Raw genomic sequence first — 25,930 nt, forward strand, 5'->3', positions numbered from 1 at the left:
GGAAGGAGAAGTTCATAATGAGAAGAATTTGTTCAACCTTTTGTTTAAATTCATCATTTGATGGATTAACATTGCCAGGTAGAGTTTATAATGAGAAGAACTCGTCATTTGAAGAAGAAGAAATTCATAATGAGAAGAATTTGTCCAACTTTTTGCTCAAAACCATCACTTGATAGATCAGCTTTTCCAGAGAAGTTCATAATGAGAAGAACTCATCTGAAGAAGAAGAAGTTCATAATGAGAAGAACTCATCTGAAGAAGAAAAAGTTCACAATGAGAAGAGCTTATTCAACCTTTTGCATAATTCTATCACAGAAGCAGATAGATTAGCAACAACATTTCCAGAAAAAGTTCATAATGAGAAGAATTCATCTGAAGGAGAAAGAAGAAGTTCATAATGAGAAGAACTCATCTGAAGAAGAAAAAGTTCACAATGAGAAGAGCTTATTCAACCTTTTGCATAATTCTATCACAGAAGCAGATAGATTAGCAGCAACCTTTCCAGAGAAAGTTCATAATGAGAAGAACTCATCTGAAGGAGAAAGAAGAAGTTCATAATGAGAAGAGCTTATTCAACCTTTTGAATGACTCTATCACAGAAGGAAATAGGTCAACATCATCCCCACGAAAAGTTCATAATGAGAAGAACTCATCTGAAGAAAGAGAAGAATTTATTCAACATCTCCATCATAATCAAGTGAAGCCAAATGGATAAAAAAAATTTATCTTTTCGTCTTTGCCCTATTCTTGTTAACACAAGAATGAGCAAAGAGGGGCAGCTGAAGATACTAATTTTTTTTACCCATTTTTATTATTATTATAATTATTATTATTATTATTATTATTATTATTATATATATATTATTATTATTAAAAATAATTACAAACAGGCCCAGATTATCTGGCCCAATTAAATTCAGATGGCCTAACTAAACCCTAAAAAACATATTAGGGTTTGATCTAACCCTAGCCGCCTCATCATCTCAGTTGTTGGATCTGAGAGATCCAACGGCCCACACTCCTCCAGATGCAAACCCTAGGGTATGATACCCTAGGGCCACGCGGCCGCCGCAGCTGCTCGCACCATCTCCACCGCTGCCACATCTCACCGAAGGCTTCCAGAAGAGCCACTCCAGCCGCACACGTCTCCCCCAAACGGTGAGTCACCACTGGAAGTCCGGTGACTCACCAAAGAACCCCTTTTGGACCGGTCCGAAGCCATCACCGGTGGTGGCTATAAAAGCCACCGAGCCCCCTGCCAACAAAAAAAGGAAAAAGAACGGAGAACAAAACAAAAACAAAACCACAACACAACAATCAAAAACAAAAGAAAAGAAAGGAGAGAAGCTTACCGAGGAAGCCACGACCGTCGGACCTCTTCAAACGTCACCAAAAACCTTCGAAGATCGAAGGTACTTTCTTAGATTTGCTCCGATCGGGAGCTATTTAAAAGAAAAGAACACCGGAACCGTCATTAGGACGGTCCAATCTACTTTTTAGTGTAAAAAAATTTTTTCCGGCCACCGGAGGCGGTGGCCGGCGGCGGGGTCAACACCGACGAACGGCTGCCGGCCGGTGTGCTTCTCTCTATTTTAGAGAGAAGCGAGAGAGAATTTTGAATTCTCTCAGAAAAGAGAGAGAGAGAAGAAAGGAAATGAGAGCTGGCCCTTCGGGCCAGCTGGTTTCGGGCTTTAAATAGCCCTTCCCAAACGACGTCGTTTCGAGGAGGGCTATTAGTGTAATTAACTAAGGGTTAAATCCCGTCCGCAGTCCCTTGACTTGTAATTCTTACATTTTAGTCACTAAATCAAATTTATAATCCTTTTAATTTGGTCTCTAAATTTTATTTATTTATATTTTGGCCCTTAACCGTAATTATAAATATTTTAGATAAAATACGTATTTAGTCCTTTAGTTTTAATAAATAATATTTTAATCCTGAGTATTTATTTTTAATCTGATATTCGAATTTTATATAATTTTATTTTAGTCACCAAATTAATAAATAAGGAAAATAACATGTTTAATCCCTATAATTTTAAATAATTAATTATGAATTAGGTATTTAATTTTAATTTTATTATAATTTAGTCACTAATTTTAAATATTTTCATTTATTTTACTGCTTTTAAATATATAGTTCTAATTGTATTTTTATTTTAATTTTACTTGTTTATATATTTAAATATTATTTTTATTATTGTTATATAGTCATATAAATATATATATAATAAATAATAATTTATTTTTTTTACATAAATTATTTTTATCATATTTATTTATTTATTTTTCAATATCGAAGAAAAGGGCAGTCTTAATACAACTGGATGTCCTATTCTGGTATTTCAAAATTAAATATTATAAAAAATTATAATTTAATTTAAATTATTATATTAATATTTATTAATATCGAAGAAAAGAGCTGTCTTAAGGCACCTAGAAGTCCTTTTCTGATATTTCTAAATAAATAAATATTTTATTTATAAATATATATAAATTATTTTTTTCTAATAATTATAATTTTGAAATAATAGAATTATAAATTAAATATATTTTGAATTTTTGAATTTCTAATAATAGAGACAATTTATAATTAAAAAGTACCAATTTTGGGCGTTGTAGGGGTGCTAAACCTTCCCTAAACGTAACCGACCACGAATCCCTTTTTATTATTAAAAAGAACGAATTTTTGGATAAAACGCAGATCAGTTTATCTTTTAATTGATGCTTTCTAAAAAAACTCTTTTAAAAGATATTTTTTTAGGTATTCGACCTACCTGACCCAAAAGGTCGATGGCGACTCCCAAATTATTTTAAAAACCATTTATTCACATCACTTTTCCCGCCAAGTAAAAAATTCGTGCCCGGATAAAAACCGGTTACGACAGCTTGGAGGTCCTAAATTTATATTAATGGGTTGACGAGAATTAACGATAAAGGGTTTGATTAATATTATCTAAAATTATAACGTAAAAATCAAAATCATTCCTTTGTTTTTAATTGGTGACCAAAATCGGACGGATAAAAAACATAAACGACTACTCATATAGTTTACTTTGTTATAAATTAAGGGGTTTGATTAATATTATCTAAAATTATAGTATACAATTTTGAATTTAAATATCAAAGATATTATTTTATTATGTTATAAATATTACGGATAAATTATAATCTAAAATTGCAAATATGATGTAATATAAGATATACATAACATCTCATTCTATTTGAAATCTTTGATTGTGGTCCTATCTTAAAAACATAACATCAATATATAAGTAATTTTTAAAAAATAGAAATAACTAATTTTATTAAGAAGTATAAAATATCCAAATTACGATAAAAGTTTATAATTAAAATCGCAAATTAAACATATAATTGAGATGTTATCCTATAATCATTAACACAAGAAATTAGTCACTCAAAATCATATAAAGACCATACAAGAAAAAGGTGAAAACTTCATCCAAAAAAATTCAAACAAAAGGTAGATACAAACAGATATGATTGTTACGATAAATGAACCACAACAGGGATTTAACTACTGAGACTACCGACAAAACGCAAATCAAAGCCAAACATCGTGAGAAAACTATCTACTATTGCAGGTTATGTATTCAAATTCAATTCGAGAGTCCAAAACAAGAAGATTATCGAGATAACAAATGAGTTATATTCTGATCGGTCATGGCAACGTTAAATCTAATTCTAAAAAAAATGACAAATGATCGAAAAAAACATATCAAAATGCGAAGAAAAATATAACATAAAAACAAAAATATCGTACCATAAAAATAGAGTTGTTAGAAACTAAAAAAAATACAAAATAAAAATAAAATATCGACAACGACAACCAACACTAAGTCTTATACTATAGTTTTCTCTTTCGAAATCTTTCTAGTAACATTTAAACCTTATATTTTTCTCTTCAATTATTGATTTAACTATTATTGCATATCTTTTAAACACTGAGCGTTGTTTATTATAAGCATTCATTTAACTCACAAAAACATAATCACGTATTAATTAATACATTAAAATCATATTTATCATATATCCCAAATGAACTCATAGCACAAACGATCTTGGAATTTATCACTATCAGTATTTTATCTCTATTTTTATGAGAATCATCAATATGCTCAAATACATTTAACATAGAACTTTTAGCATCAAAGCACATCATACCTTGACTATACCTTTTGATTATTTGATATGATTTCGCTATCGATTCTCGATTTAGTAATTATAAATTTCATGGATAATAACCATACATTAGCATAACACTCAATATAGTATAAAAATGAACTTTAACATCAAATCAACTACACACTTAATTGAATCTATCAAGTGACTTCAATAGTAAGAGAGAGTGTTATTTTTCTTAGAGATTTAAGGTTTGGATAATTGCGTCTGCAACATGTGTATACGTTGTCAGAAAAAAACTCGAAACCCATTTAATTTATTGCTTTTAATGTGCTTCATATAATTGATTTACTCAATAACATCTTACACAATAACTTTCTCTTTCTCCTTTCTTTTGGAAACTCTAACTTCTTTTTGAGCTTTCCAACATCACATGGACACATAAAAACACATTTTCATTTCAACATCTAATAATCTAACAACATGCATGAACATAGAATAAATCTTAAAATATAGGTTTTCCTTACCACCTTACTTGGACTTGAATTACTAGCACCAAATGGAAGCTTAAACAACAAGATTTCTAAATATATGCTCGGGTTTCACATGCACCTAATAGTTTCTTGAATTTTTAGACTTTCTCACTCTAGGGTTTAAGGTTCCAACAATGGTGCCTTTTAATGGTTGAGAAGAAAAAGATTAGTGGAATAGCTTGGGTAAATGCACTCAAAATAAGGGTTTTAAACTAAATATTTTTTTAATGAAATGGGTTTCAAAAGAAAATAAAAGAAATTAGAAAATAGATAAAAGTTAACAAGTACCATATTTTCCTACTATCATCAATTTAAGGAATAATCACACTTATATCTTCAATTTCTTTTAAATAATTTGTGCCATTTCAAAATAGTTATAAAGCAAGAACCAATTAAAGAAACTAAGGAAAAAGTTGGAGAATGTTGGCAGAAGGTTGTGTGGGGGAAGCCTTGCTAAACCTAGTCACTCCTACATTATTTGGTTAGCTATTTAAGATAGGCTTGCAACTAAAAGTAGAATGATTTCTTAGGGTTTGTCTATTAATCTTGAGTGTGCATTATACCATGAAGAAGATAGAACAAGAGAATACTTATCTTATGTTACAATTTTTCAAAGTAATTCTATTGATGCATTCTAAATAGACATGAACTGAACCTATTGAACGACTACAGAGACAAAATAAAATGTTGTTTTCTCAAGAAGTTTCAAGTTCAAATAATTATATCTATAGGGTGTATGTTCAAAAAATAGATATGATCTACGTTATACTAAACTCTTGACAGAGAGTTTTACTCATTTTAACGATTATACTAATCAAATGAAATAATTTATTGATTGTTATAACCACGTCACTCAATTACAATTAAAAATTTATACACTTAAAGTGGTATATTTGTAACAATGGATTAATTATGTAAATTTTTAAAATTAAGTACCTTATTTGTAATCCTACACATAATTGAGTGACTTGTGATGTATTTTCCCCTAACTACATTTTCCCTTCATTATATTCCTTTTCTCGAGGCTCATCGTTTCGTCCCTAACCGGCAAGCTGCAGAGACCAATTTCCTGACCGTTTATTTTCTCATTTGCTCAAAAAGAAAAGGAAAGATTAATCCAAAATTCAAAATGCGAGCTCAGATCACTCCAGAGCCTTCACTTTCTTTGTCTTCGATCCAAATCAACTCTCGCAATCCTAATCCATCCCGCATTCCGACCTCGCTTCGTTTCTTGAATGAGAATGGCGGACGCCGTTTGATCGGACGAAAACTGCGTTTGATCACCACGAAAGCTGTTTTGGACTCTGCAACTATTGAGAAATTAGGGCTTAATGAATCCGATATTAAAAACCCGGCGATTTCTTCAACGTATCGAAACTCTAAGTTGCCGAAGCCGAACCAGACTGTGCTGGAAGCTCAAGCTAGGGTTTGCACTGGACCCACTCAGACCAGATCGCTCTCCGAGGAACAGGCGTTTAAGGTTTTGGACACCATTTTAAGATCAGGTCAAGTGTTCTTTACTCTGTTTCTCTTATAACTAAAACCTACTTTTATTATCATTTTCCAAGGTATTAAATTATCTTAAAGTTAATTAAAGGTTGCTTTAGTAAAGCGATTTGCATTTTTCAATTCATTTATTTTAAAACTTAGGAATTTGCATGAAGGTTTAACAATACAATGACTAGGAATTTTCTTTTTACAAAAATGATTTTAATGCATAAGGATCCTTAATTGTAAGTCGTAACTTATTAATTCTTTTGCAATATCATAGTGTTTCACGTGTTTTTTCCCATTTAGTAGATGACTTTGATGCTTCAGGGAAACCTTCTATCACTAGATTAAGTGATAAGTTTGTATTATTAACTGATTATTTCTCATTCAGTAACATGTTTTGCATATATTGACAGTTAGGGGAGAACTAAAAGACGAAGAACAAGTCTCGAAATCTCAACTTGGAGCGTTCTTTGCTGGAATGACAATCCGTGCAAATGTTTTCCCTGAAGCAACTCAATGGAGTGAAGGCGAAAGGTGTGCAATGAAGAAATTTTGGCCACAACTAGTACGAGTACTACCACCTGATGTTATCTTCATTGCTGATCCCGAAGGGTCTATAATGGGATTTGGAAGTGCAGCTGGACCACATTTTGTTGGGAATGGAACAAGTGAGATGAGATTGGTTGGTGCACTTAGAGAAATTTTGGCTGGAGGTCACCTTGGATATGAGGAAGTCCAAGGTGTTCTGAAAGATGCTTTTGCATTGAAATTGGAAGATGGAAAATCCACTGGAGTAAGTGAATCATTGCTTTCAGCATTCTTAATTGGTCAACGTATGAACAGGGAAACAGATAGGGAACTTAAAGCATACTGCCTCACATTTGATGATGAACTTGGTATGTGATTTGCATTTTTAACTTTTTTTTTTGGAAACTTTGTTAGAATGCTGCTTTTGAAGTGATTGAGTAATATCGACTGAATGAAATTTATTATCTTCTGATTAATCTATCATGTGAACTCAGGTCCCACTCCAATTGCTGACGTTAGATCCTTAACTCATTATGGTGAACCTTATGATGGAAACACGCGATACTTTAGGAGCACATTGTTTGTTGCTGCTGTTAGATCCTGTTATGGTGAATCTTCCTTGCTTCATGGTGTGGAATGGATGCCACCTAAGGTAAGTTCTCAGTATTCCTGTGCCGTGTGAATCGTTTTCTTTAGTATTCATGGAAAATAAGAATTAGGTGTTAATGTTCCAACTGCTGCAATTCATCTTCTAAGGACAAGTTCATCTGAAAGTACAACTTCCTTTTGCTGTTACAAAATTGTTCTGAATTTCAAAATATAGTGTCAATGCTTGTACCGCTTTTGCACACTCGTCATTTCTAATGTTTAACTGATCATGAGGAAATCTTCCTTCTCTCAGGCGGGTGTGACGGAAGAACAAATGTTGAAATTTATGGGAGCAAACACAAACTTATCCTTGCATCAAGCAAAAGAGCTTATTGAGGTTGGTTCTCACTTACCTTCTCCCTTTCTCCTTTCCCCCTCCCGCTTGTTTCTCTTTCATTGCTGAAACTTTTATAATCATTATTTCAGGATGAGGAGGTTGGTTTTGCTTACATAAGTCTACGTGAAGCTCGCCCATCCCTGTATAGTCTACTGTCTTTTCTCTTTCTTTTACATTTTTTTGGTCCATGCTCCATATTGCAATAAAAAAAATTGGGAAAAATCTAAAAGGAAGTTGGAATAAGTGAATAAGGGCTCAACATACTTAATTTTAACGTTTGAATCTAGTTCCATGATGTGTGATATTATTATATCTTCTCTATTTTAAGTGAATATGATCTTATTCCATGATGTGTGATATTTTCACTTATAGCCAATTTATAAGAGTACATCTTTTCAACTGCCAAGTGAATATTGCTTCAGATTATATCTTCTCTATTTCAGGAATCATGATGTGTGATATTTTCAGAAACTTGATGACTTTTAAATTATATTTCCTTTGTATGAAGTTCTACATATGATCTACTTGAAAGCCTGGGCACCTAAGACATAGATCTCATTAAATTTGATTGTTCGTCAAATATAGATGTAATTAAATACTTAGTTCAACAACTGTATTAGTTGATAGTCTATTGAGTTAAAGTGGTTTCTTGTTCTGAAACATAATATTATTAAATTTTAACTCTTTAAGATTTTGGGTTTTCACTTTTCAGTGAAAGGATTGAACTTGATTTGGTTAAGAACTGTATTATGGCATAACCGCTTATGTTTATTTCCTATTAATATAATGACAGAGTTAAGATTTCTTTTAATGATTTCTTAGATATTCATTGATTGGATTGAGGGAGCAGATAAAGAAACGTCCACCACTGGCAACAACCGAAAAGGTTCAGCAATTTATTAGGGTGAGTATATATGTGGATAGCAATGCTGCTTGCGTTCATAGTTTAATATATTGCACATATTATGTATATGCATTTATGTATATGTTGGGTTCTTTCATGGCATCTTGTGCTGCAAAGCCTTATTCTACATTGATTTTTATTGTATGCAAATTTACGATGTTCCTAACGTAGGCTGGTGTGCTTATTTCACAATGAATGTTGTTTCTTTAACAGGCAAAGGGGAGGGAATCAATTGTTGCAGGATTCTATCATGAAGGCTATGAGGAGCCATTGTTAATGCTTATGAAAAGAAGAGGTGTGCATTCTGGTTTGGTAGTGAAGGTAAGAACATTTTGTTAAATGCAAAAATGTTTTGGTTTTGGAGTAGAGAAGAATAATTTAGGACTTATCTTTCTTGATATTCAATACATCTTGATTTGATTTAAATTCCAAAAGAACTCAACAAATAATCCGAGCGAAACACTTAAATGTTCGATACTGCTTTTAATTAAGGGTGAAGAAGGTGCCCTCTCAATGACAACTAGGTTGCGATCATCAAGCACATCAAAAGGGGTTCCTGTGAACTATTGTTCAGGTTTTCGTTCGGTTGACATGGAATCAGCTTGTGAAGTGGATGGTTCGTATATAGCTCTGTCTGGAATCCATTTCGAAAGTTATCTGAATGTCTAACAGAAATAAGATTATAAGCAGGATTTTAATGCCGTCCTGTATCCTAACATTGCAGGTGTATCACGTCAGAGTTTCAAGCTCGAGGTTAATGCAATGGACTACGGTTTTGAACCAACTGACACTCCAAGAACTGATAGATCGGTAAAATTCAAAAACTCTTGCTTTATATCCCTCTTCTAATAGGCCACCAGATAGTTTGGATCATGTTTAATGACCATGTTTGATATAATATATCAGGTATCAAAGAATATAGAGTTGGGTTTGGCAGCTCTTCAGGGTGAAAAAGGGCCGGCATATGACCGGATTGTTTTGAATGCCGGAATTGTTGATCATTTACTAGGATGTGATGGTGCAGAAGATGTGTCCTTAGCTTTGGAAAGAGCAAAAGAAGCCATTGACAGTGGTAAGGCCCTCAAGAAGCTCCTGAATTATATAAAAATGTCCAACAAGGTAAAATAATGCAATATGAAGCAGTCTTACAGATCTTCTCTTTTTTTCTGTTTTTTTTTTTAAATTATTAATAGCATTGAAATCTTGTACCTTGAAAAAGATGAGTTGAAAACCCAATGTTATTGATTAATTAACTTCTAATCAGGCATAGATTCTTTATACACTATCCTCAAAAGTCGTTCTGTTTTTAATCTGGAAATGTCAGTTTTGATGGGTATCGGATGTATGAAAATTAGTTCGGTCGGAATGTATTTAACTGATCTCAAATGAGATATAGTTTGGTTCTGTTTAATTGATTTCTAATGAAATACTAATCTAACTCATGATGGTATCGTAGTTGAAATAATCAAATCAGTATTTTCATTTTGGTTATTTAGTAAGGATGATTAGGATCAGGTAAAATATTTGGTCTCAGTGGCAAAGAATGATATGTTCTACTGATTAGGGTTTGAACAGTTCTATCTACCAGATGAAACATGACTATTATGAGACCAAATTCTAGTGTAAAAGAATCTTTATAATATAATTAATATATCTATTCCATGAAACAAGCAAAAATACTTGAATATTGTGGTGAAAAAAATTGTTTGAATAAGGTGCACTAGAAATTGTTTCATAATTTAGAGTGATTGTTACAGTGACTCTAAAATTCATCAGGATTACATGACGATTTCATGATCCCGCGTTGACTGCACGATGATTTATGCTCTTTTGCATCGTCTATTATATACTGGATTGGATTGCATTGATTATATGATGGGAAAGTCGTTGGGCAGTCTACACGCTTTCTAAGTCCCTAGATAATCCACACATTTTTCAAAAGTATATAATTTGGACGAAATTCATCAAATACTATAACAAACACCCTAATTCAAAAAAAAAATCTAATACACTATCTTCATTTCATCACATTATTCCACTAATTTTACCCATGAACCAAGAATCGATTAATTATTCTAAATTAAATAAATAAAAACTAATATTGATGATTGGTACAAAATCCAAACACATTCCATCAGCAACATTATCACCAACGATATTATAATCAATGCTACAGAAAAAGCATTTGCCATCCATCATAAGGCATCTAGCGGCAAAAGTTCCAATATAATGCATGTGAGAAACTTTAATTCCCAAGATAATGTTATCCGGCGATTATTTCTAAATGGGTGTTTGCTACAGAAAAAATGCAAAGGTTGGGATATCTCGGCGTTTTTAGTGTGTTGCATTCTACTTGAACCTTTCGGCGTCTTCAACTATTGTTCAACTATTGTTGGATATCTAGGCGTCTTCATTGCTATGTTGGATATCTAGGCGTCTTCAATGCAAACTTGGATATGTAGGCGTCTTCCATGAAAATTCCATGCAACTTTAACATGGTTTGGCAGCCATGAAATTTGCATCAAAATAAGGAAACTATGGGAAGAAAAAACAAATAAAGAAAAATTAATCAATAATGCTCGGCATAAAGCAACACTTATTTGATTTAAAATAAAGCAAAAGAAAGGGGATAGGATTTAAAACAAAGCAAAGTTTTATAGTGAAACAATAATGCATGAGAATCTCTTCATTGTGAAGCAATGGGCATCAATTTGTTAATTAATTTTTATAATTTTTAGATTATATTCGATTCAATTACTCGAGTATATATACATATTTATTACTTTTAACTCCTTACTGAAATGAAATAATAATTTAGTAAAATTTAATAATAATGATTTAATCATTATTAAATTTTAACTACTAATGATTTAATAATAATAATGTAATGATTTGATATAAATGATTACTAATTAAATTCATGATTAGTTTAGTAAAAATGATACTAATAATGATTTACTAATTATTAATTTAATGATTTGATATTTAATGATTTAATAATGATATGATTTAGTAATGATTTACTAATAATGATACTAATATGTTTTATTATTAATATTTAATGATTTGATATAAATGATTTAGTAATGATTTAAAATAATGAAATTGTAATAATTATTAATAATGATTTAATATTATTACTAATAACTATTTAGTAGTAAAAAATCCAATTTAATAGTAATGATAATCGATTCAATTACTTCAATTTGATACAAATAATTCGAATAATGATTACAACTCTTGACGGTGTCGGGGTATTGTTGAGTAATAATGTCGAGGCGCACATCGGTTTCGTTGTGGTCGTTGCACTTGTTCAGCAGTTTGTTCATCATAACTAACCTGCTCATTCATCGAGGGCATATGTTCCGGTGTTGTAAATATTTGCCCACCTCTACTATGCTCTCCCATCTGAGGACAAATACTCGTATTTGTCATCATAGATGTCATCTGATCAAAATCATTTGTTGCCCCAAACATGGAGAGAACATGAGTGATTGATGAGGAACATGCTAAGAAGTGTTGGGCGTAACATCGGAATCACTAACCACTTGACTAAATGATCTTGTGTGATCAAAAGATTCTGGTGGGATATTATACATTGCCTCTTATTCTGCTCACGGTGAGAAGAACTCCCACTCACACTCTAGTCCTTCTTGGTTTCTCGGGTTTACCAAATTTTTTCATATGAGTTTATGGTCTTCACCGTTCAATTAATGCACTGATCAAACTGAGGACCAACCAAAATTATCTTACAAAAGCGACATCGTAAAAACTGACTATTTTCAAATTATCGACAATACGTTGATCTGGCATCTCACAATTGACAAGTTGAGGACGAATGACTCGTTGTTCGTCATCCTGAAATTTGTTAATCCATGTAATTAGAATTAATTCATCGTTCTCAAATAAAAAAATAAGTCGATCATATTACCAGTTCTCCAAAATGACTCGAAATGTGTCGACCATCTAGCCTCAAAAGAACATTTTCTTATGCAATGTTTTAACAAATCTACACAAAATAATTATTAGTAATAATTATTAAATCATTATTAGTAATTATTATAATTTAATTATTTCGAAATCATTACTAAATCATTTATATCAAATCATTAAATATTAATAATAAAACATTATTACTAAATCATTCATTATTAAATCATTAAATATCAAATTATTAAATAAATAATTAGAAAATCATTACTAAATCATTACTAATCATGAATTTAATAATAATTATTACTATCATATCATTACTAAATCATTAAATATTAAATCATTGCTAAATCATACTCTTACCTACCAGCCACAAACCACCAACCTACCAGGATATTAATGGATAATTAATAACACCAACCAGTAACATACTCGAGTTATTACTTAATAACAAAATCATAAATATAGTTCATTCTTTAAAATCAAAAAAAAAAATTATCTAATTAATTTCTATTTAAAAATGAAAATGATGGAACAATTATAAAAATTACATAAAACTTACTAAATATTCGATTTATTTCTTACTTTGTTCGAACTTTTTTCTCCTTTTTTCCGAAATAACTCTCGAACATGTAAGCTTCTTCTCCTCTCTTCTAACTTCTCTCGAACTCACACTCACTCTCCCAGACACCAATATCCTCTTATTTATAAATCATATTCGGTGCATTAACATCATTATTGCTTTACATGCATATCATGGAGTGATTTCCATCCCCCAACCCCATGCAAAATTTTCTTTTGCATTATTACATGCATTATTGATTCGCTTTTATAAAATTTATGTTGATCCCGTCACCTTTCTTTGGCAATGCTTTTGTTTTGTTAAATGATGCTTTATAAAATGTATGCTTTTATAAATTTCCTTCTAACAACACCTTTCTTTTATAAAATTTATGCTTTTGTTTAATGATGATCCCCGACCCCAATGCTTTTGCAAAATTTTATAAAATGTACGCTTTTATAAATTTTGCTTTGGCATTACTGATTTGCTTTTATAAATGTATGATGATTATGTTTCCTAGTTTTGCTGCAAACTCCAGCCAAAACACATGAAAGACGTCTAGATATACAACGAGCATGGAAATTGTCAGTTTGCATGCAAAGACGCCAAGAGATCCTATTTTACATGGAAATTGTGTTGAAGACGCCGAGACATCCTCGAACAAATGCAAAATTGCTTAAGACGCTGAGTAATCTGTTGAAGACGCCGAGAGATGCATGTTTCCTCTGTCAATCGCCCCATTTGGGGAAATAATCGCATTACAACATTATTTTGGGAAATAAAGTTTCCCACTTGCATTATCGTGGAAGTTTTGCTGGCATCTAGCACTACTTTTGTCAATAAGCTAAATATAATAAATAACACCCCAAATAATTGGCAAAAGTTCCAATATAATGTATGTGGGAAACTTTAATTCCCAAGATAATGTTATCATGCAATTATTTCCCCAAATGGGGTGTTTGCTACAGAAAACATGCAAAGGTTGGGATATCTCGGCGTCTTTAGTGTGTTGCATTCTACTTGAACCTCTCGACGTCTTCAACTATTGTTGGATATCTAGGCGTATTCATTGCTATGTTGGATATCTAGGCGTCTTCAATGCAAACTTGGATATGTAGGCGTCTTCCATGAAAATTCCATGCAACTTTAACGTAGTTTGTCAGCCATGAAATTTGCATCAAAATCAGGAAACTATGGGAAGATGAAACAAATAAAGAAAAATGAATCAATAATGTTGGGCATAAAGCAACACTTATTTGATTTAAAATAAAGTAAAAGCAAAAGAAAGGGGATGGGATTTAAAACAAATCAAAGTTTTATCAAACAAAAGTGAATCAATAATGCACGAGAAGATCAGTAATTCCAACCACTGCCATTCTATTTGTAGGAACACCGAGTTGTAAAGCCACATCTTCCAAAGTGATCGTACATTCACCATACGGAAGATGAAAAGTATGAGTTTCTGGTCTCCACCGTTCAATTAATGCACTGATCAAACCGGGGACCAACTGAAATTCTCTTACAAAAGCGCCATCATAAAAACCGACTATTTTCAAATTATCAACAATACGTTGATATGACATCTCACAATTGATAAGTCGAGGAAGAATGACTCGTTGTTCGTCATCCTGCAATTTGTTAATCCATGTAATTAGAATTAATTCACCGTTCTTAAATAAAAAAATAAGTCGATCATATTACCAATTCTCCCAAATGACTCGAAATGTGTCGACCATCTAGCCTCAAAAGAACATTTTCTTCTGCCATGTTTCAACAAATCTACACAAAATAATTATAGTAATAATTATTAAATCATTATTAGTAATTATTATAATTTAATTATTTCAAAATCATACTAAATCATTTATATCAAATCATTAATTATTAATAATAAAACATTATTACTAATCATTACTAAATCATATCATTACTAAATCATTAAATATCAAATTTAAATAAATAATTAAAAATCATTACTAAATCATTACTAATCATGAATTTAATAAGTAATCATTACTATCATATCATTACTAAATCATACTTGTACATACCAACCACTAACCTACCGGGATGTTAATGGATAATTAATAACCACCAACCACTAACATAATCGAATTATTACTCAATAACAAAATCATAAATATAGTTCATTCTTTAAAATTAAAAAAAAGTATCTAATTAATTTCTATTTAAAAATTAAAATAATGGAACAATTATAAAAATTACATAAAACTTACTAAATATTCTATTTATTTCTTCCTTTATTCGAACTTTTTTTCTTTTTTTTCCAAAATATCTCGAACATGTAAGCTTTTCTTCTCTTCTCTTCTAACTTCTCCCCAAACTCACACTCACTCTCCCAGACACCATTATCCTTTTATTTATAAATCATATTCGGTGCATTAACAACATCATTATTGCTTTACATGTGCATATCATGGAGTGATTTCCATCCCCGGCCCCATGTAAAATTTTCTTTTGCATTATTACGTGCATTATTGATTCGCTTTTATAAAATTTATGTTGATCTCGTCACCTTCTTTGGCAATGCTTTTGTTTTGTTAAGTGTTGCTTTATAAAATGCATGCTTTTATAAATTTCCTTCTAACAACACCTTTCTTTTATAAAATTTATGATTTTTTTAATGATGTTCCCCGACCCCAATGCTTTTGCAAAATTTTATAAAATGTACGCTTTTATAAATTTTGCTTTGGCAGTATTAATTTGCTTTTATCAAATGTATGATGATTCTGTTTCCTGGTTTTGCTGCAAACTCCAGGCCAAAACACATGAAAGACGCCTATATATCCAATGAGCATGGAAATTGTCAGTTCGCATGCAAAGACGCCGAGAGATCCTATTTTACATGGAAATTGTATTGAAGATGCCGAGAGATCCCTCGAACAAATGCAAAATTTCTTAAGACGCCGAGAGATGCATGTTTCATGTGTCAATCGTCCCATTTGAGGAAATAATCGCATTACAACATTATTTTGGGAAATAAAGTTTCCCACTTGCATTATAGTGGAAGTTTTTCGACATATAGCACTACTTTTGTCAATAAGCTAAATATAATAAATAACACCCCAAATAATTGGAAAACGTTCCAATATAATGCATGTGAGAAACTTTAATTCCCAAGATAATGTTATCGGGCTATTATTTCCCCAAATGGGGTGTTTGCTACAGAAAACATGCAAAGGTTGGGATATCTCGGCGTGTTTAGTGTGTTGCATTCTACTTGAACCTCTCGGCGTCTTCAACTATTGTTGGATATCTAGGCATCTTCATTGCTATGTTGGATATCTAGGCGTCTTCAATGCAAACTTGGATATGTAGGCGTCTTCCATGAAAATTTCATGCAACTTTAACGTGGTTTGACAGCCATGAAATTTGCATCAAAATCAGGAAACTATAGAAATAAAACAAATAAAGAAAAGTAAATCAATAATGATGGGCACAAAGAAACACTTATTTGATTTAAAATAAAGCGAAAGCAAAAGAAAGGGAATGGGATTTAAAACAAAGAAAAGTTTTATCAAACAAAAGTGAATTAATAATGCACGAGAAGATCAGTAATTCCAACCACTGTCATTCCAGTTGTATGAACACCGAGTTGTAAAGCCACATCTTCCAAAGTGGTCGTACATTCACCATACGGAAGATGAAAAGTATGAGTTTATGGCCTCCACCGTTCAATTAATGCACTGATCAAACTGGATACCAACCGAAATTCTCTTACAAAAGCGACATCATAAAAACTGACTATTTTCAAATTATCGACAATACGTTGATCTGACATCTCACAATTGATAAGTCGAGGACGAATGACTCGTTGTTCGTCATCCATCAATTTGTTAATCCATGTAATTAGAATTAATTCACCGTTCTCAGATAAAAAAATAAGTCGATCATATTACCAGTTCTCCCAAATGACTCCAAATGTGTCGACCATCTAACCTCAAAAGAACTTTTTCTTATACCATGTTTCAACAAATCTACACAAAATAATTATTAGTAATAATTATTAAATCATTAGTAGTAATTATTATAATTTAATTATTTGAAATCATTACTAAATCATATATATCAAATCATTAAATATTAATAATAAAATTATTACTAATCATTACAAATCATATCATTACTAAATCATTAAATATCAAATTATTAAATAAATAATTATAAAATCATTACTAAATCATTACTAATCATGAATTTAATAAGTAATCATGTAACATCCTCAATACCGGTTAGTGACTAAATTGGAAAGTTTCAGATTTTGGTAATTAAAATAGAATGATTGAATAGTATAAAGATTTATTTTTAAATGATTGTTTAGGATTGAATTAAAAAGAAGAAGGAATAGAAGGGCAAAAGAGTTATTTGCAAGGAAAATTAGTTAAAGAAAGGATATATATGAGTACACGTGGGTTGAAAATGAGCGAACACCAAAGGCTTCCAGAGTTCTCTTCTTCTTCTTTCTTCCTTGTACGTGTAAAGCAAAACAAAGGTGAGTTTTCTGATTATTGAGTTTCTTGTTAAATTTATGATTGGGTTTTGATTATTAGATGATAAATAAGCTTAAGGAAAGCTTAGGTTATCTTAAAATCAAAGGATGATAGAGTTAGAAGAGATTAAAGATTAGAGGTTCTTGAATGAAATTTTGGAATAGAGTTCATATATAAAATCAAAGTTAAATTTAACTTGTCATCTATTTAGTTAAGACATATTAAGTGTTAGAAGTGGAATTAAATCATGTTGCAAAGTTGGTATAATTCTTGGATTTCATAAGGAGGATAGGATTCTGAGGTTTAAGATGAAATAAATGAGTATAGATTGGTTTAAGTATGTGTACTGGAGTTAAGAATATAAAAGGGGATGAAACATGAAAGATTTAAGCTGAAATGGATAAGTTTTCGGGTTTAAGATATGAATTCTGGGCAGAGTGCATCGGTGCACATTCAAAGTGTACCGATGCATCAAGAGAAAATCCCAGAATTTGTTGAAGGTGATGCATAAGGAGTGCATCGATGCACTCATTTAAATTAAATGAACATCGAATGTCATTAATGCATCGATGCATAAGGAGTGCATCGATGCACCTGCTTAAAATACAAACATCGAATAGAATTTATGCACCGATGCATGGGCAGTGCATCGATGCACCCGTCAAGGGATGCATTGATACATGGTGTAGTGCATCGATGCATACCTTCAATAAGAGTTGAAAATAGCTTTCTTTTAGCCTAAGGATTTATAGTTTGAAATATATCAATTCGTATGTTGATAAGTATCAATGTATTACTATGTAGATTTAGAGCGTAATCTTATTCCAGACAATCGAAGGATTAAAATCGAATCAAAGCAAGGCTAAGGTGAGTGCATTTTATAGTTAAAGTGTATAGAGACAAGACTTGTGATAAGTCTATCTCTGATAGTTGAATTAATGATTACATACCCATGTATATGCATACGTATACTATTGTAATAGTAATTGCATGGATAATTCATTATATGTTCATATGATATGGAATGAACGAATATCATTTCCAGAGAATATAATCCAGGTATGTGAAATACTGGAAAAGATTGTGTTTATATGAAAAGTGATGAAAGAGATATGAAATGAGAAATGTATTCATATTAAAGCCCATGTTATATGATACGAGAACTATCGGTATAGTTGGCATGCCAAGAGTCGAGGGTATATTAGTCATTCGAGACGTATCCAATAGTCCTTCGAGACGTATCCAGTGGTCCTTCGGGACGTATCCAGTGTCCTTCGGGTTGTATATAGTGGTCATTCGGGAGAAATACTGAACAAATGCTCGGTGCCCCATGAGGGAATTTATTGAGCTGTGGTGACAGCATTAGTGCACAACCTCATGTACTCAAATACCTCTGTTCTCAATAATGTACATGGGTAATTGAATGATAAAGTAAGGTGAAAGTAATACAAGAAAATGAGTTTCATATGTACATGACATGATTATATCAGTTATAGTGAAATATATACATGCATATTGAAATGTTATGATCAAATGGTAAGAATGCATATTCATGAATCTATAGCTACATGTTTATTTATTGTCTCACTAAGTCTATGACTTAGCATGTAAGTGATTTATACGTAGGCACCAGAAAATAAGAAGAGCGGTACTAGAAGTTGCAAGAATATATCACTACTAAAAGATCAGATTGGAAGTAATTGGCAAAGTAGGTATTTTGGGTTGTGTATAGAACGTTGGCATGTAATAAGTCGTTAATTACGAATGCTCTGGTCGATTTTGTATTTCATATCTCTTTTATGTAAATTAACGTATTTTGTTTTAATGAAAGTTTAAAATTTCACTGTTTTTCTTTAAGTGGCAAAGGTAAGAAAAGTCAATGTGACACCTCGGACTCATATTCGGGTCGGATACGGGTTAAGGTGTTACATTTAATGGTATCAGAGCTACGGTTTAGTCGATTCTGGCATAAACTGAAGTCTAGAGTGTCTTATGATGTATACATGCCAACAAATTAGTGAAAACTTCTGATCTGATAGAATAGTAAGTATGTTGTTTTGCTAATAGAATGATATTATTGTGTCTTAATATATGTCCGGACATGGTAGTTCTAGAAATAAAGCGGGAGATGATAGACCCACTGAAAGTAGCAATTCACCTGCCCTGGTCAAGCAGAGTGAAGAACAGACACCCTCTGGAGTACCTGTGAATGAACAAGATGTATTCTTTAGAATGTTAGACGTGGTATTGACGCGTTTCCAACCTCCTACTACTTCAACTCCCAAAATGAATGTTGTGAAAGAGTTGAAGGGTTTAGGATCTCCAGAGTTTAGAGGGGAAGCTGAGGAAGGTCCTGTTACTGTGGACCTTTGGCTTAATGATGTGAAAGTCATGCTTGAGGGACTTCATTGTTCCGATGCTGAGAAGCTAGATGGAGTAATTTTCTTGTTAAGAGGGCAAACAAGGATTTGGTGGACTAATGTTACCTTGAGGATGTCTAGTAATCAAGTAACTTGGTCATTGTTTTAAGAAGAATTCAAGCATAAGTACATCGGAGATCAATTTGTTCGACAGATGAAACAGGAGTTCATGAATTTGAAGCAGTGAATCATACTGTATATGAGTATGAGTGTGAATTCAATAAGTTGTGCCGCTTTGCTGCCGAGCTTGTTCCTACAGAGAATGATGCTTGTGAATGGTTCGTAGAGGGGTTACGTCCTCGATTCAAGGAAATACTGATTGTATTGAATCTATCCTCATTTTAAGAGGTAGTCAATCGTGTCAAAGCTTTGGAAAGAGCTCAGAATGAGAGATTTGAAAATTCAAGAGCTCAGACAGTCAAAAGAACGGGTGCTTCTTCAAGTTTTGCACCATAAAAAAGGGGCAAAGATGCTGATTCTTGACCCCAAGGGAGATCAGAGTCAGTTTGATCCTCCGCTAGAGGATCGAATCCGATGAAGGTAGACAAACTCACTCAGTGGGATCTGGAGCTGGGAGAGCTATTCAGAGTTAAGTCAGACAATGCCCACATTGTGGAAAGAATCATTCAGGGATATGTAGGAGAATTTTTGGAGCTTGTTTTAGATGTGGGGAGACCAGACATTTTGTTCGGGATTGTCCCAGTGTAGCCGATGATTCTGTACTACTAGAGAGGTCTATTTCGGCAGGCCAAAGGGAAAGAGGTAGAGGCAGAGGAAGAAATCAGTCAGAGTCTTCTGCTCAATAAGAGATACACTCCACGGCTCGAGTGTATAATCTCAAGACCAATGAGGATCGGGATGACCCATAGATTGTAATAGGTACCTTTCTATTATTTGATAAACATGTTATGGTATTGATTGATACGAGGTCTACATATTCATACATTACTGGTAATTAGTGACAGAATTGAACATTCCGTTAGAAACTACTAGCAATGAGGTGATAGTGACGAATCCATTAGGGCACAGTGCTCGTGTAAATTTGGTGAGCCGAGGGTGTCCCATACGGATTCAGGGAATTGAATTCCCTGCTAATCTGATGGAATTACCTTTCAACGAATTTGAAGTGATATTTCGAATGGATTGGTTATATCGTTATTACGCTAATGTCGATTGTAGAATGAAAAAAGTAACGCTGAGAAGTCTAGAAGGGGTAGATGTGGTTGTATTTAGTGAAGGATGGAATCCATTGGCAAATGTAATTTTAGTAATATCAGCGAAGAACTTAATGTTACAGGGATGTCAAGGGTTCATTGATAATGTATTGGATGTTAGAACCAAGGAGAAAGGGATTAACGAAATTCCTATAGTCAGAGAGTTTTCGGACGTTTTTCCTGCAGAGTTACCGGGTTTGCCTCCAGATAGAGAAGTGGAATTCCAGATTGAAATAATGTCTAGAACTTCACCTATTGCAATGGCACCATACAGAATGGCTCCAAAAGATTTGCAATAATTAAAGATTCAATTACAAGAATTGTTGGATAAAGGTTTTATCAGATCGAGTGTCTCACCATGGGGAGCGTCTCTACATTGAATACAGGTAACTCAATAAGGTGACTATTAAGAATAAATATCCACTTCCTCGAATCGACGACTTATTTGATCAATTGAAGGGAGTTTCAGTATTCTCGAAAATTGATTTACGTTCGGGTTATCACCAATTGAAGATTCAAAAGAAAGATATTCCAAAGATGGCGTTTAGAACGAGGTATGGTCATTATGAGTTTATCGTGATGCCGTTTGGAGTTACGAATGCACCAGTTGCTTTCATGGATTTAATGAACATGATATTCTAACCCTATTTGGATTAGTTCGTGGTGGTTTTCATTGATGATAATTTAATATATTCAAAGTCAGAGGAGGAGCATAGTTCGCATTTGAAAATTGTCTTGCAGATTTTACGAGATGAGAAGCTTTATGCTAAACTTTCTAAATGTGAATTCTGGTTGAGTGAAGTGACATTCCTTGGACATGTAATTTCTGCAGAAGGAGTTCGTGTGGATCCTCAAAAGATTAAAGCTATTCTGGAATGGGAAGTTCCAAAGAATGTATCGAAAGTTAGAAGTTTTCTGGGATTAGCTGGTTATTATCGAAGGTTTATTAAAAACTTTTCCATAATAGCATTACCCCTAACTAAGCTGTTGAGAAAGGAGATAAAATTTTTGTGGACCCACGAATGTCAAGAGAGTTTTGCAAGGTTAAAGAAGATTTTGACAGAATCCCCAGTGTTGATTCAACCCGAGTCTGGCAAGAATTTTGTAGTGTACAGTGATGCGTCTCATAACGGTTTTGGATACGTGTTAATGTAAGAGGGCAAAGTAGTGGCCTATGCTTCAAGGCAACTAAAACCACATGAAAAGAATTATCCTACACACGATCTGGAGATGGCGACAGTAGTGTTCGCTCTTAAGATCTGGCGTCACTACTTGTATGGTGAAAAGTGCTACTTGTATGCAGATCACAAGAGTTTAAAGTATTTGATGACTCATAAAGAGTTGAATTTAAGAAAGAGAAGATGGGTGGAATTTCTTAAGGATTATGATGTTGTGATTGATTTTCATCCCGGAAAGGCATATGTGGTAGTTGATGCTTTGAGTCGAAAGACGTTTGCAACTTTGCGAGATCTTGATGCTAGATTATCGTTAAGTGGAGATGGTGCAATATGTGCAGAACTGACTATCAAACCATCATGGCTAGATTGAATTAAAGAATTGCAAGCTAAAGATGAAAAGTGTTCAAAGAAGATACAACAGATAAAGAATGGAGAGTGTACGGATTTTGGGATCAAGTCTGATGGGAACTTGTATTATCAAGGGAGATTGGTGATTTCAAATGATGATGAGTTAAGGAATGATTTATTAATAGAAGCTCATTGTAGTCCATTAACGATGCACCCAGGAGGAAAAAAATGTATATGGACCTCAAGAGTCGATATTGGTGGCCTGGAATGAAGAAAGACATTACGGTATTTGTATCAAAGTGTATGACTTGTCAACAAATCAAAGCTGAGCATCAGGTTTCGTCGGGACTATTACAATCGGTATCAATTCCTCAGTGGAAATGGAAGAAAATAACAATGGATTTTGTGTCGGGGTTACCTTTAACTCTGAACAAAAGGGATTCAATTTGGGTGATTGTAGATAGATTGACTAAGTCAACCCATTTTATTCCGGTGCAAACTGATTTCTCCATGGATAAGTATGCTGAGATGTATATCAGAGAGATTATACGTTTGCATGGTTTACCTATTTCCATAGTTTCAGATCGGGATCCTAGATTCACATCGCGGTTTTGGAAGTTATTACATGGAGCATTGGGAACTTGGTTGAACTTTAGTACAGCGTTTCATCCTCAGACCGATGGACAATCTGAAAGAACTATACAAATTCTGGAGGATATGCTAAGAGCTTGTGTCATCGAATTCAAAGGATCATGGGAAAAGTATTTACCATTTGCTGAATTTGCATACAACAATAGTTATCAGTCGAGCATCAAAATGACTCCCTATGAAGCTCTTTACAGGAGAATATGTCGTACGCCCTTGAACTGGTATGAACTTAAAGATCGAGAAGTTATAGGTCCTGAATTGATTCAGGATAAGGAAGAAAAAGTTCAAGTAATTTAGAATAATCTGAAAGCTGCAGCTGATAGACAGAAATCGTATGCTGATTTAAAAAGGAAAGAGATTGAATTTCAAGTCAGAGATAAAGTGTTCTTAAAAGTGTCTCCGTGGAAGAAAGTATTGAGGTTTGGACGTAAAGAAAAGTTGAGTCCTCAGTTCATTGGACCTTACGAGATTACTAAGAGGGTAGGACCAATAACATATCACCTAGTCTTGCCACCTGAAATGGAAAGGATACACAATGTCTTTCATGTCTCAATGCTTAGGAAATACCGATATGATCCATCCCATATTATGACTACCGAAGTGATCGAGGTTCGACCATATTTGACTTATGAGGAAGAACCTGTAAAAATATTAGCTCACAAAGTCAAGCAACTAAGGAACAAGACTATTCCATTGGTTAAAGTCTTGTGGAGAAATCACAAAGTAGAGGAAGCAACATGGGAACGTGAAGAGGACATGAGGATGAAGTACCCCTACCTCTTTGCATAATGAAAATTCGAGGATAAATTTTTTTAGGGGGGAAGAGTTGTAACATCCTCAATACCGGGTTAGTGACTAAATTGGAAAGTTTTAGATTTTGGTAATTAAAATAGAATGATTGAATAGTATAAAGATTTATTTGTTTGTTTAGGATTGAATTAAAAAGAAGAAAGAATAGAAGGGCAAAAGAGTCATTTGCAAGGAAAATTAGTTAAAGAAAGATATATGAGTACACATGGGTTGAAAAGGAGAGAACACCAAAGGCTTCTAGAGTTCTCTTCTTCTTCTTTCTTCCTTGTATGTGTAAAGCAAAACAAAGGTGAGTTTTCTGATTATTGAGTTTCTTGTTAAATTTAAGATAGGGTTTTGATTATTAGATGATAACTAAGTTTAAGGAAAGCTTAGGTTATCTTAAAATCAAAGGATGATGGAGTTAGAAGAGATTAAAGATTAGAGGTTCTTGAATGAAATTTTGGAATAGAGTTCATATATAGAATCGGAAGTTAAATTTGACTTGACATCAATCTAGTTAAGACATATTAAGTGTTAGGAGTGGAATTAAATCATGTTGCAAAGTTGGTATAATTCTTGGATTTCACAAGGATGATAGAATTCTGAGGTTTAAGATGAAATAAATGAGTATAGATTGGTTTAAGTATGTGTACTGGAGTTAAGAATATAAAAGGGGATGAAACATGAAAGATTTAAGCTGAAATGGATAAGTTTTCGGGTTCAAGATATGAATTCTGGCAGAGTGCATCGGTGCACATTCAAAGTGTACCGATGCATCAAGAGAAAATCCCAGAATTTGTTGAAGATGCATCGATGCATAAGGAGTGCATCGATGCACTCATTTAAATTAAATGAACATCGAATGCCATTAATGCATCGATGCATAAGGAGTGCATTGATTCACCTGCTTAAAATACAAACATCGAATATGATTTATGCACCGATGCATGGGTAGTGCATCGATGCACCCGTCAAGGGATGCATCGATACATGGTGTAGTGCATCGATGCATACCTTTAATAAGAGTTGAAAATAGCTTTCTTTTAGCCTAAGGATTTATAGTTTGAAATATATCAATTCGTATGTTGATAAGTATCAATGTATTACTATGTAGATTTAGAGCGTAATCTTATTCCAGAACAATCGAAGGATTAGAATCGAATCAAAGCAAGGCTAAGGTGAGTGCATTTTATAGTTAAAGTGTATAGAGACAAGACTTGTGATAAGTCTATCTCTGATAGTTGAATTAATGATTCCATACCCATGTATATGCATACATATACTATTGTAATAGTAATTGCATGCATAATTCATTATATGTTCATATGGCATGGAATGAACGAATATCATTTCCAGAGAATATAATCCAGGTATGTGAAATACTGGAAAAGATTATGTGTTTATATGAAAAGTGATGAAAGAGATATGAAATGAGAAATGTATTCATATTAAAGCCCATGTTATATGATACGAGAGCTATAGGTATAGTTGGCATGCCAAGAGTCGAGGGTATATTAGTCCTTCGGGACGTATCTAATGGTCCTTCGTGACGTATCCAGTGATCCTTCAGGACATATATAGTGGTCCTTCGGGACATAGTGGTCCTTCGGGACAAATACTGAACAAATGTTCGGTGCCCCATGAGGGAATTTATTGAGCTGTGGTGACAACATTAGTGCACAACCTCAATGTACTCAAATACCTCTATTCTCAATAATGTACATGGGCAATTGAAAG

General features: G+C 33.0%; 2 protein-coding genes across 2 annotated transcripts in view; one reads left to right on the forward strand and one right to left on the reverse strand.

The window, feature by feature from the left end:
- Positions 1 to 5,750: 5,750 nt before the first annotated feature.
- LOC120215286 (anthranilate phosphoribosyltransferase-like) lies at positions 5,751 to 9,749 on the forward strand. Its single transcript, XM_039213002.1, has 10 exons — positions 5,751 to 6,181; positions 6,584 to 7,066; positions 7,193 to 7,350; positions 7,600 to 7,683; positions 7,773 to 7,825; positions 8,506 to 8,587; positions 8,801 to 8,908; positions 9,080 to 9,203; positions 9,312 to 9,397; positions 9,494 to 9,749. The coding sequence occupies exons 1-10, from the start codon at positions 5,806 to 5,808 to the stop codon at positions 9,713 to 9,715; spliced, it is 1,776 nt and encodes a 591-aa protein (XP_039068933.1). The 5' UTR covers positions 5,751 to 5,805; the 3' UTR covers positions 9,716 to 9,749.
- A 14,583-nt stretch (positions 9,750 to 24,332) lies between these two features.
- Positions 24,333 to 25,930, reverse strand: part of LOC120215288 (60S ribosomal protein L27a-3) — a 30,806-nt gene continuing 29,208 nt past the window's right edge. The window contains exon 3 of the mRNA XM_039213004.1: positions 24,333 to 24,361. The gene's annotated coding sequence lies outside the window, so the exon portion shown is untranslated. The remainder of the gene's footprint in view (positions 24,362 to 25,930) is intronic.

The sequence above is a fragment of the Hibiscus syriacus genome, unplaced genomic scaffold (assembly GCF_006381635.1).
Source record: "Hibiscus syriacus cultivar Baekdansim isolate YM2019G1 unplaced genomic scaffold, ASM638163v2 tig00110114_pilon, whole genome shotgun sequence".
Classification (NCBI taxonomy): Eukaryota; Viridiplantae; Streptophyta; class Magnoliopsida; order Malvales; family Malvaceae; genus Hibiscus; species Hibiscus syriacus.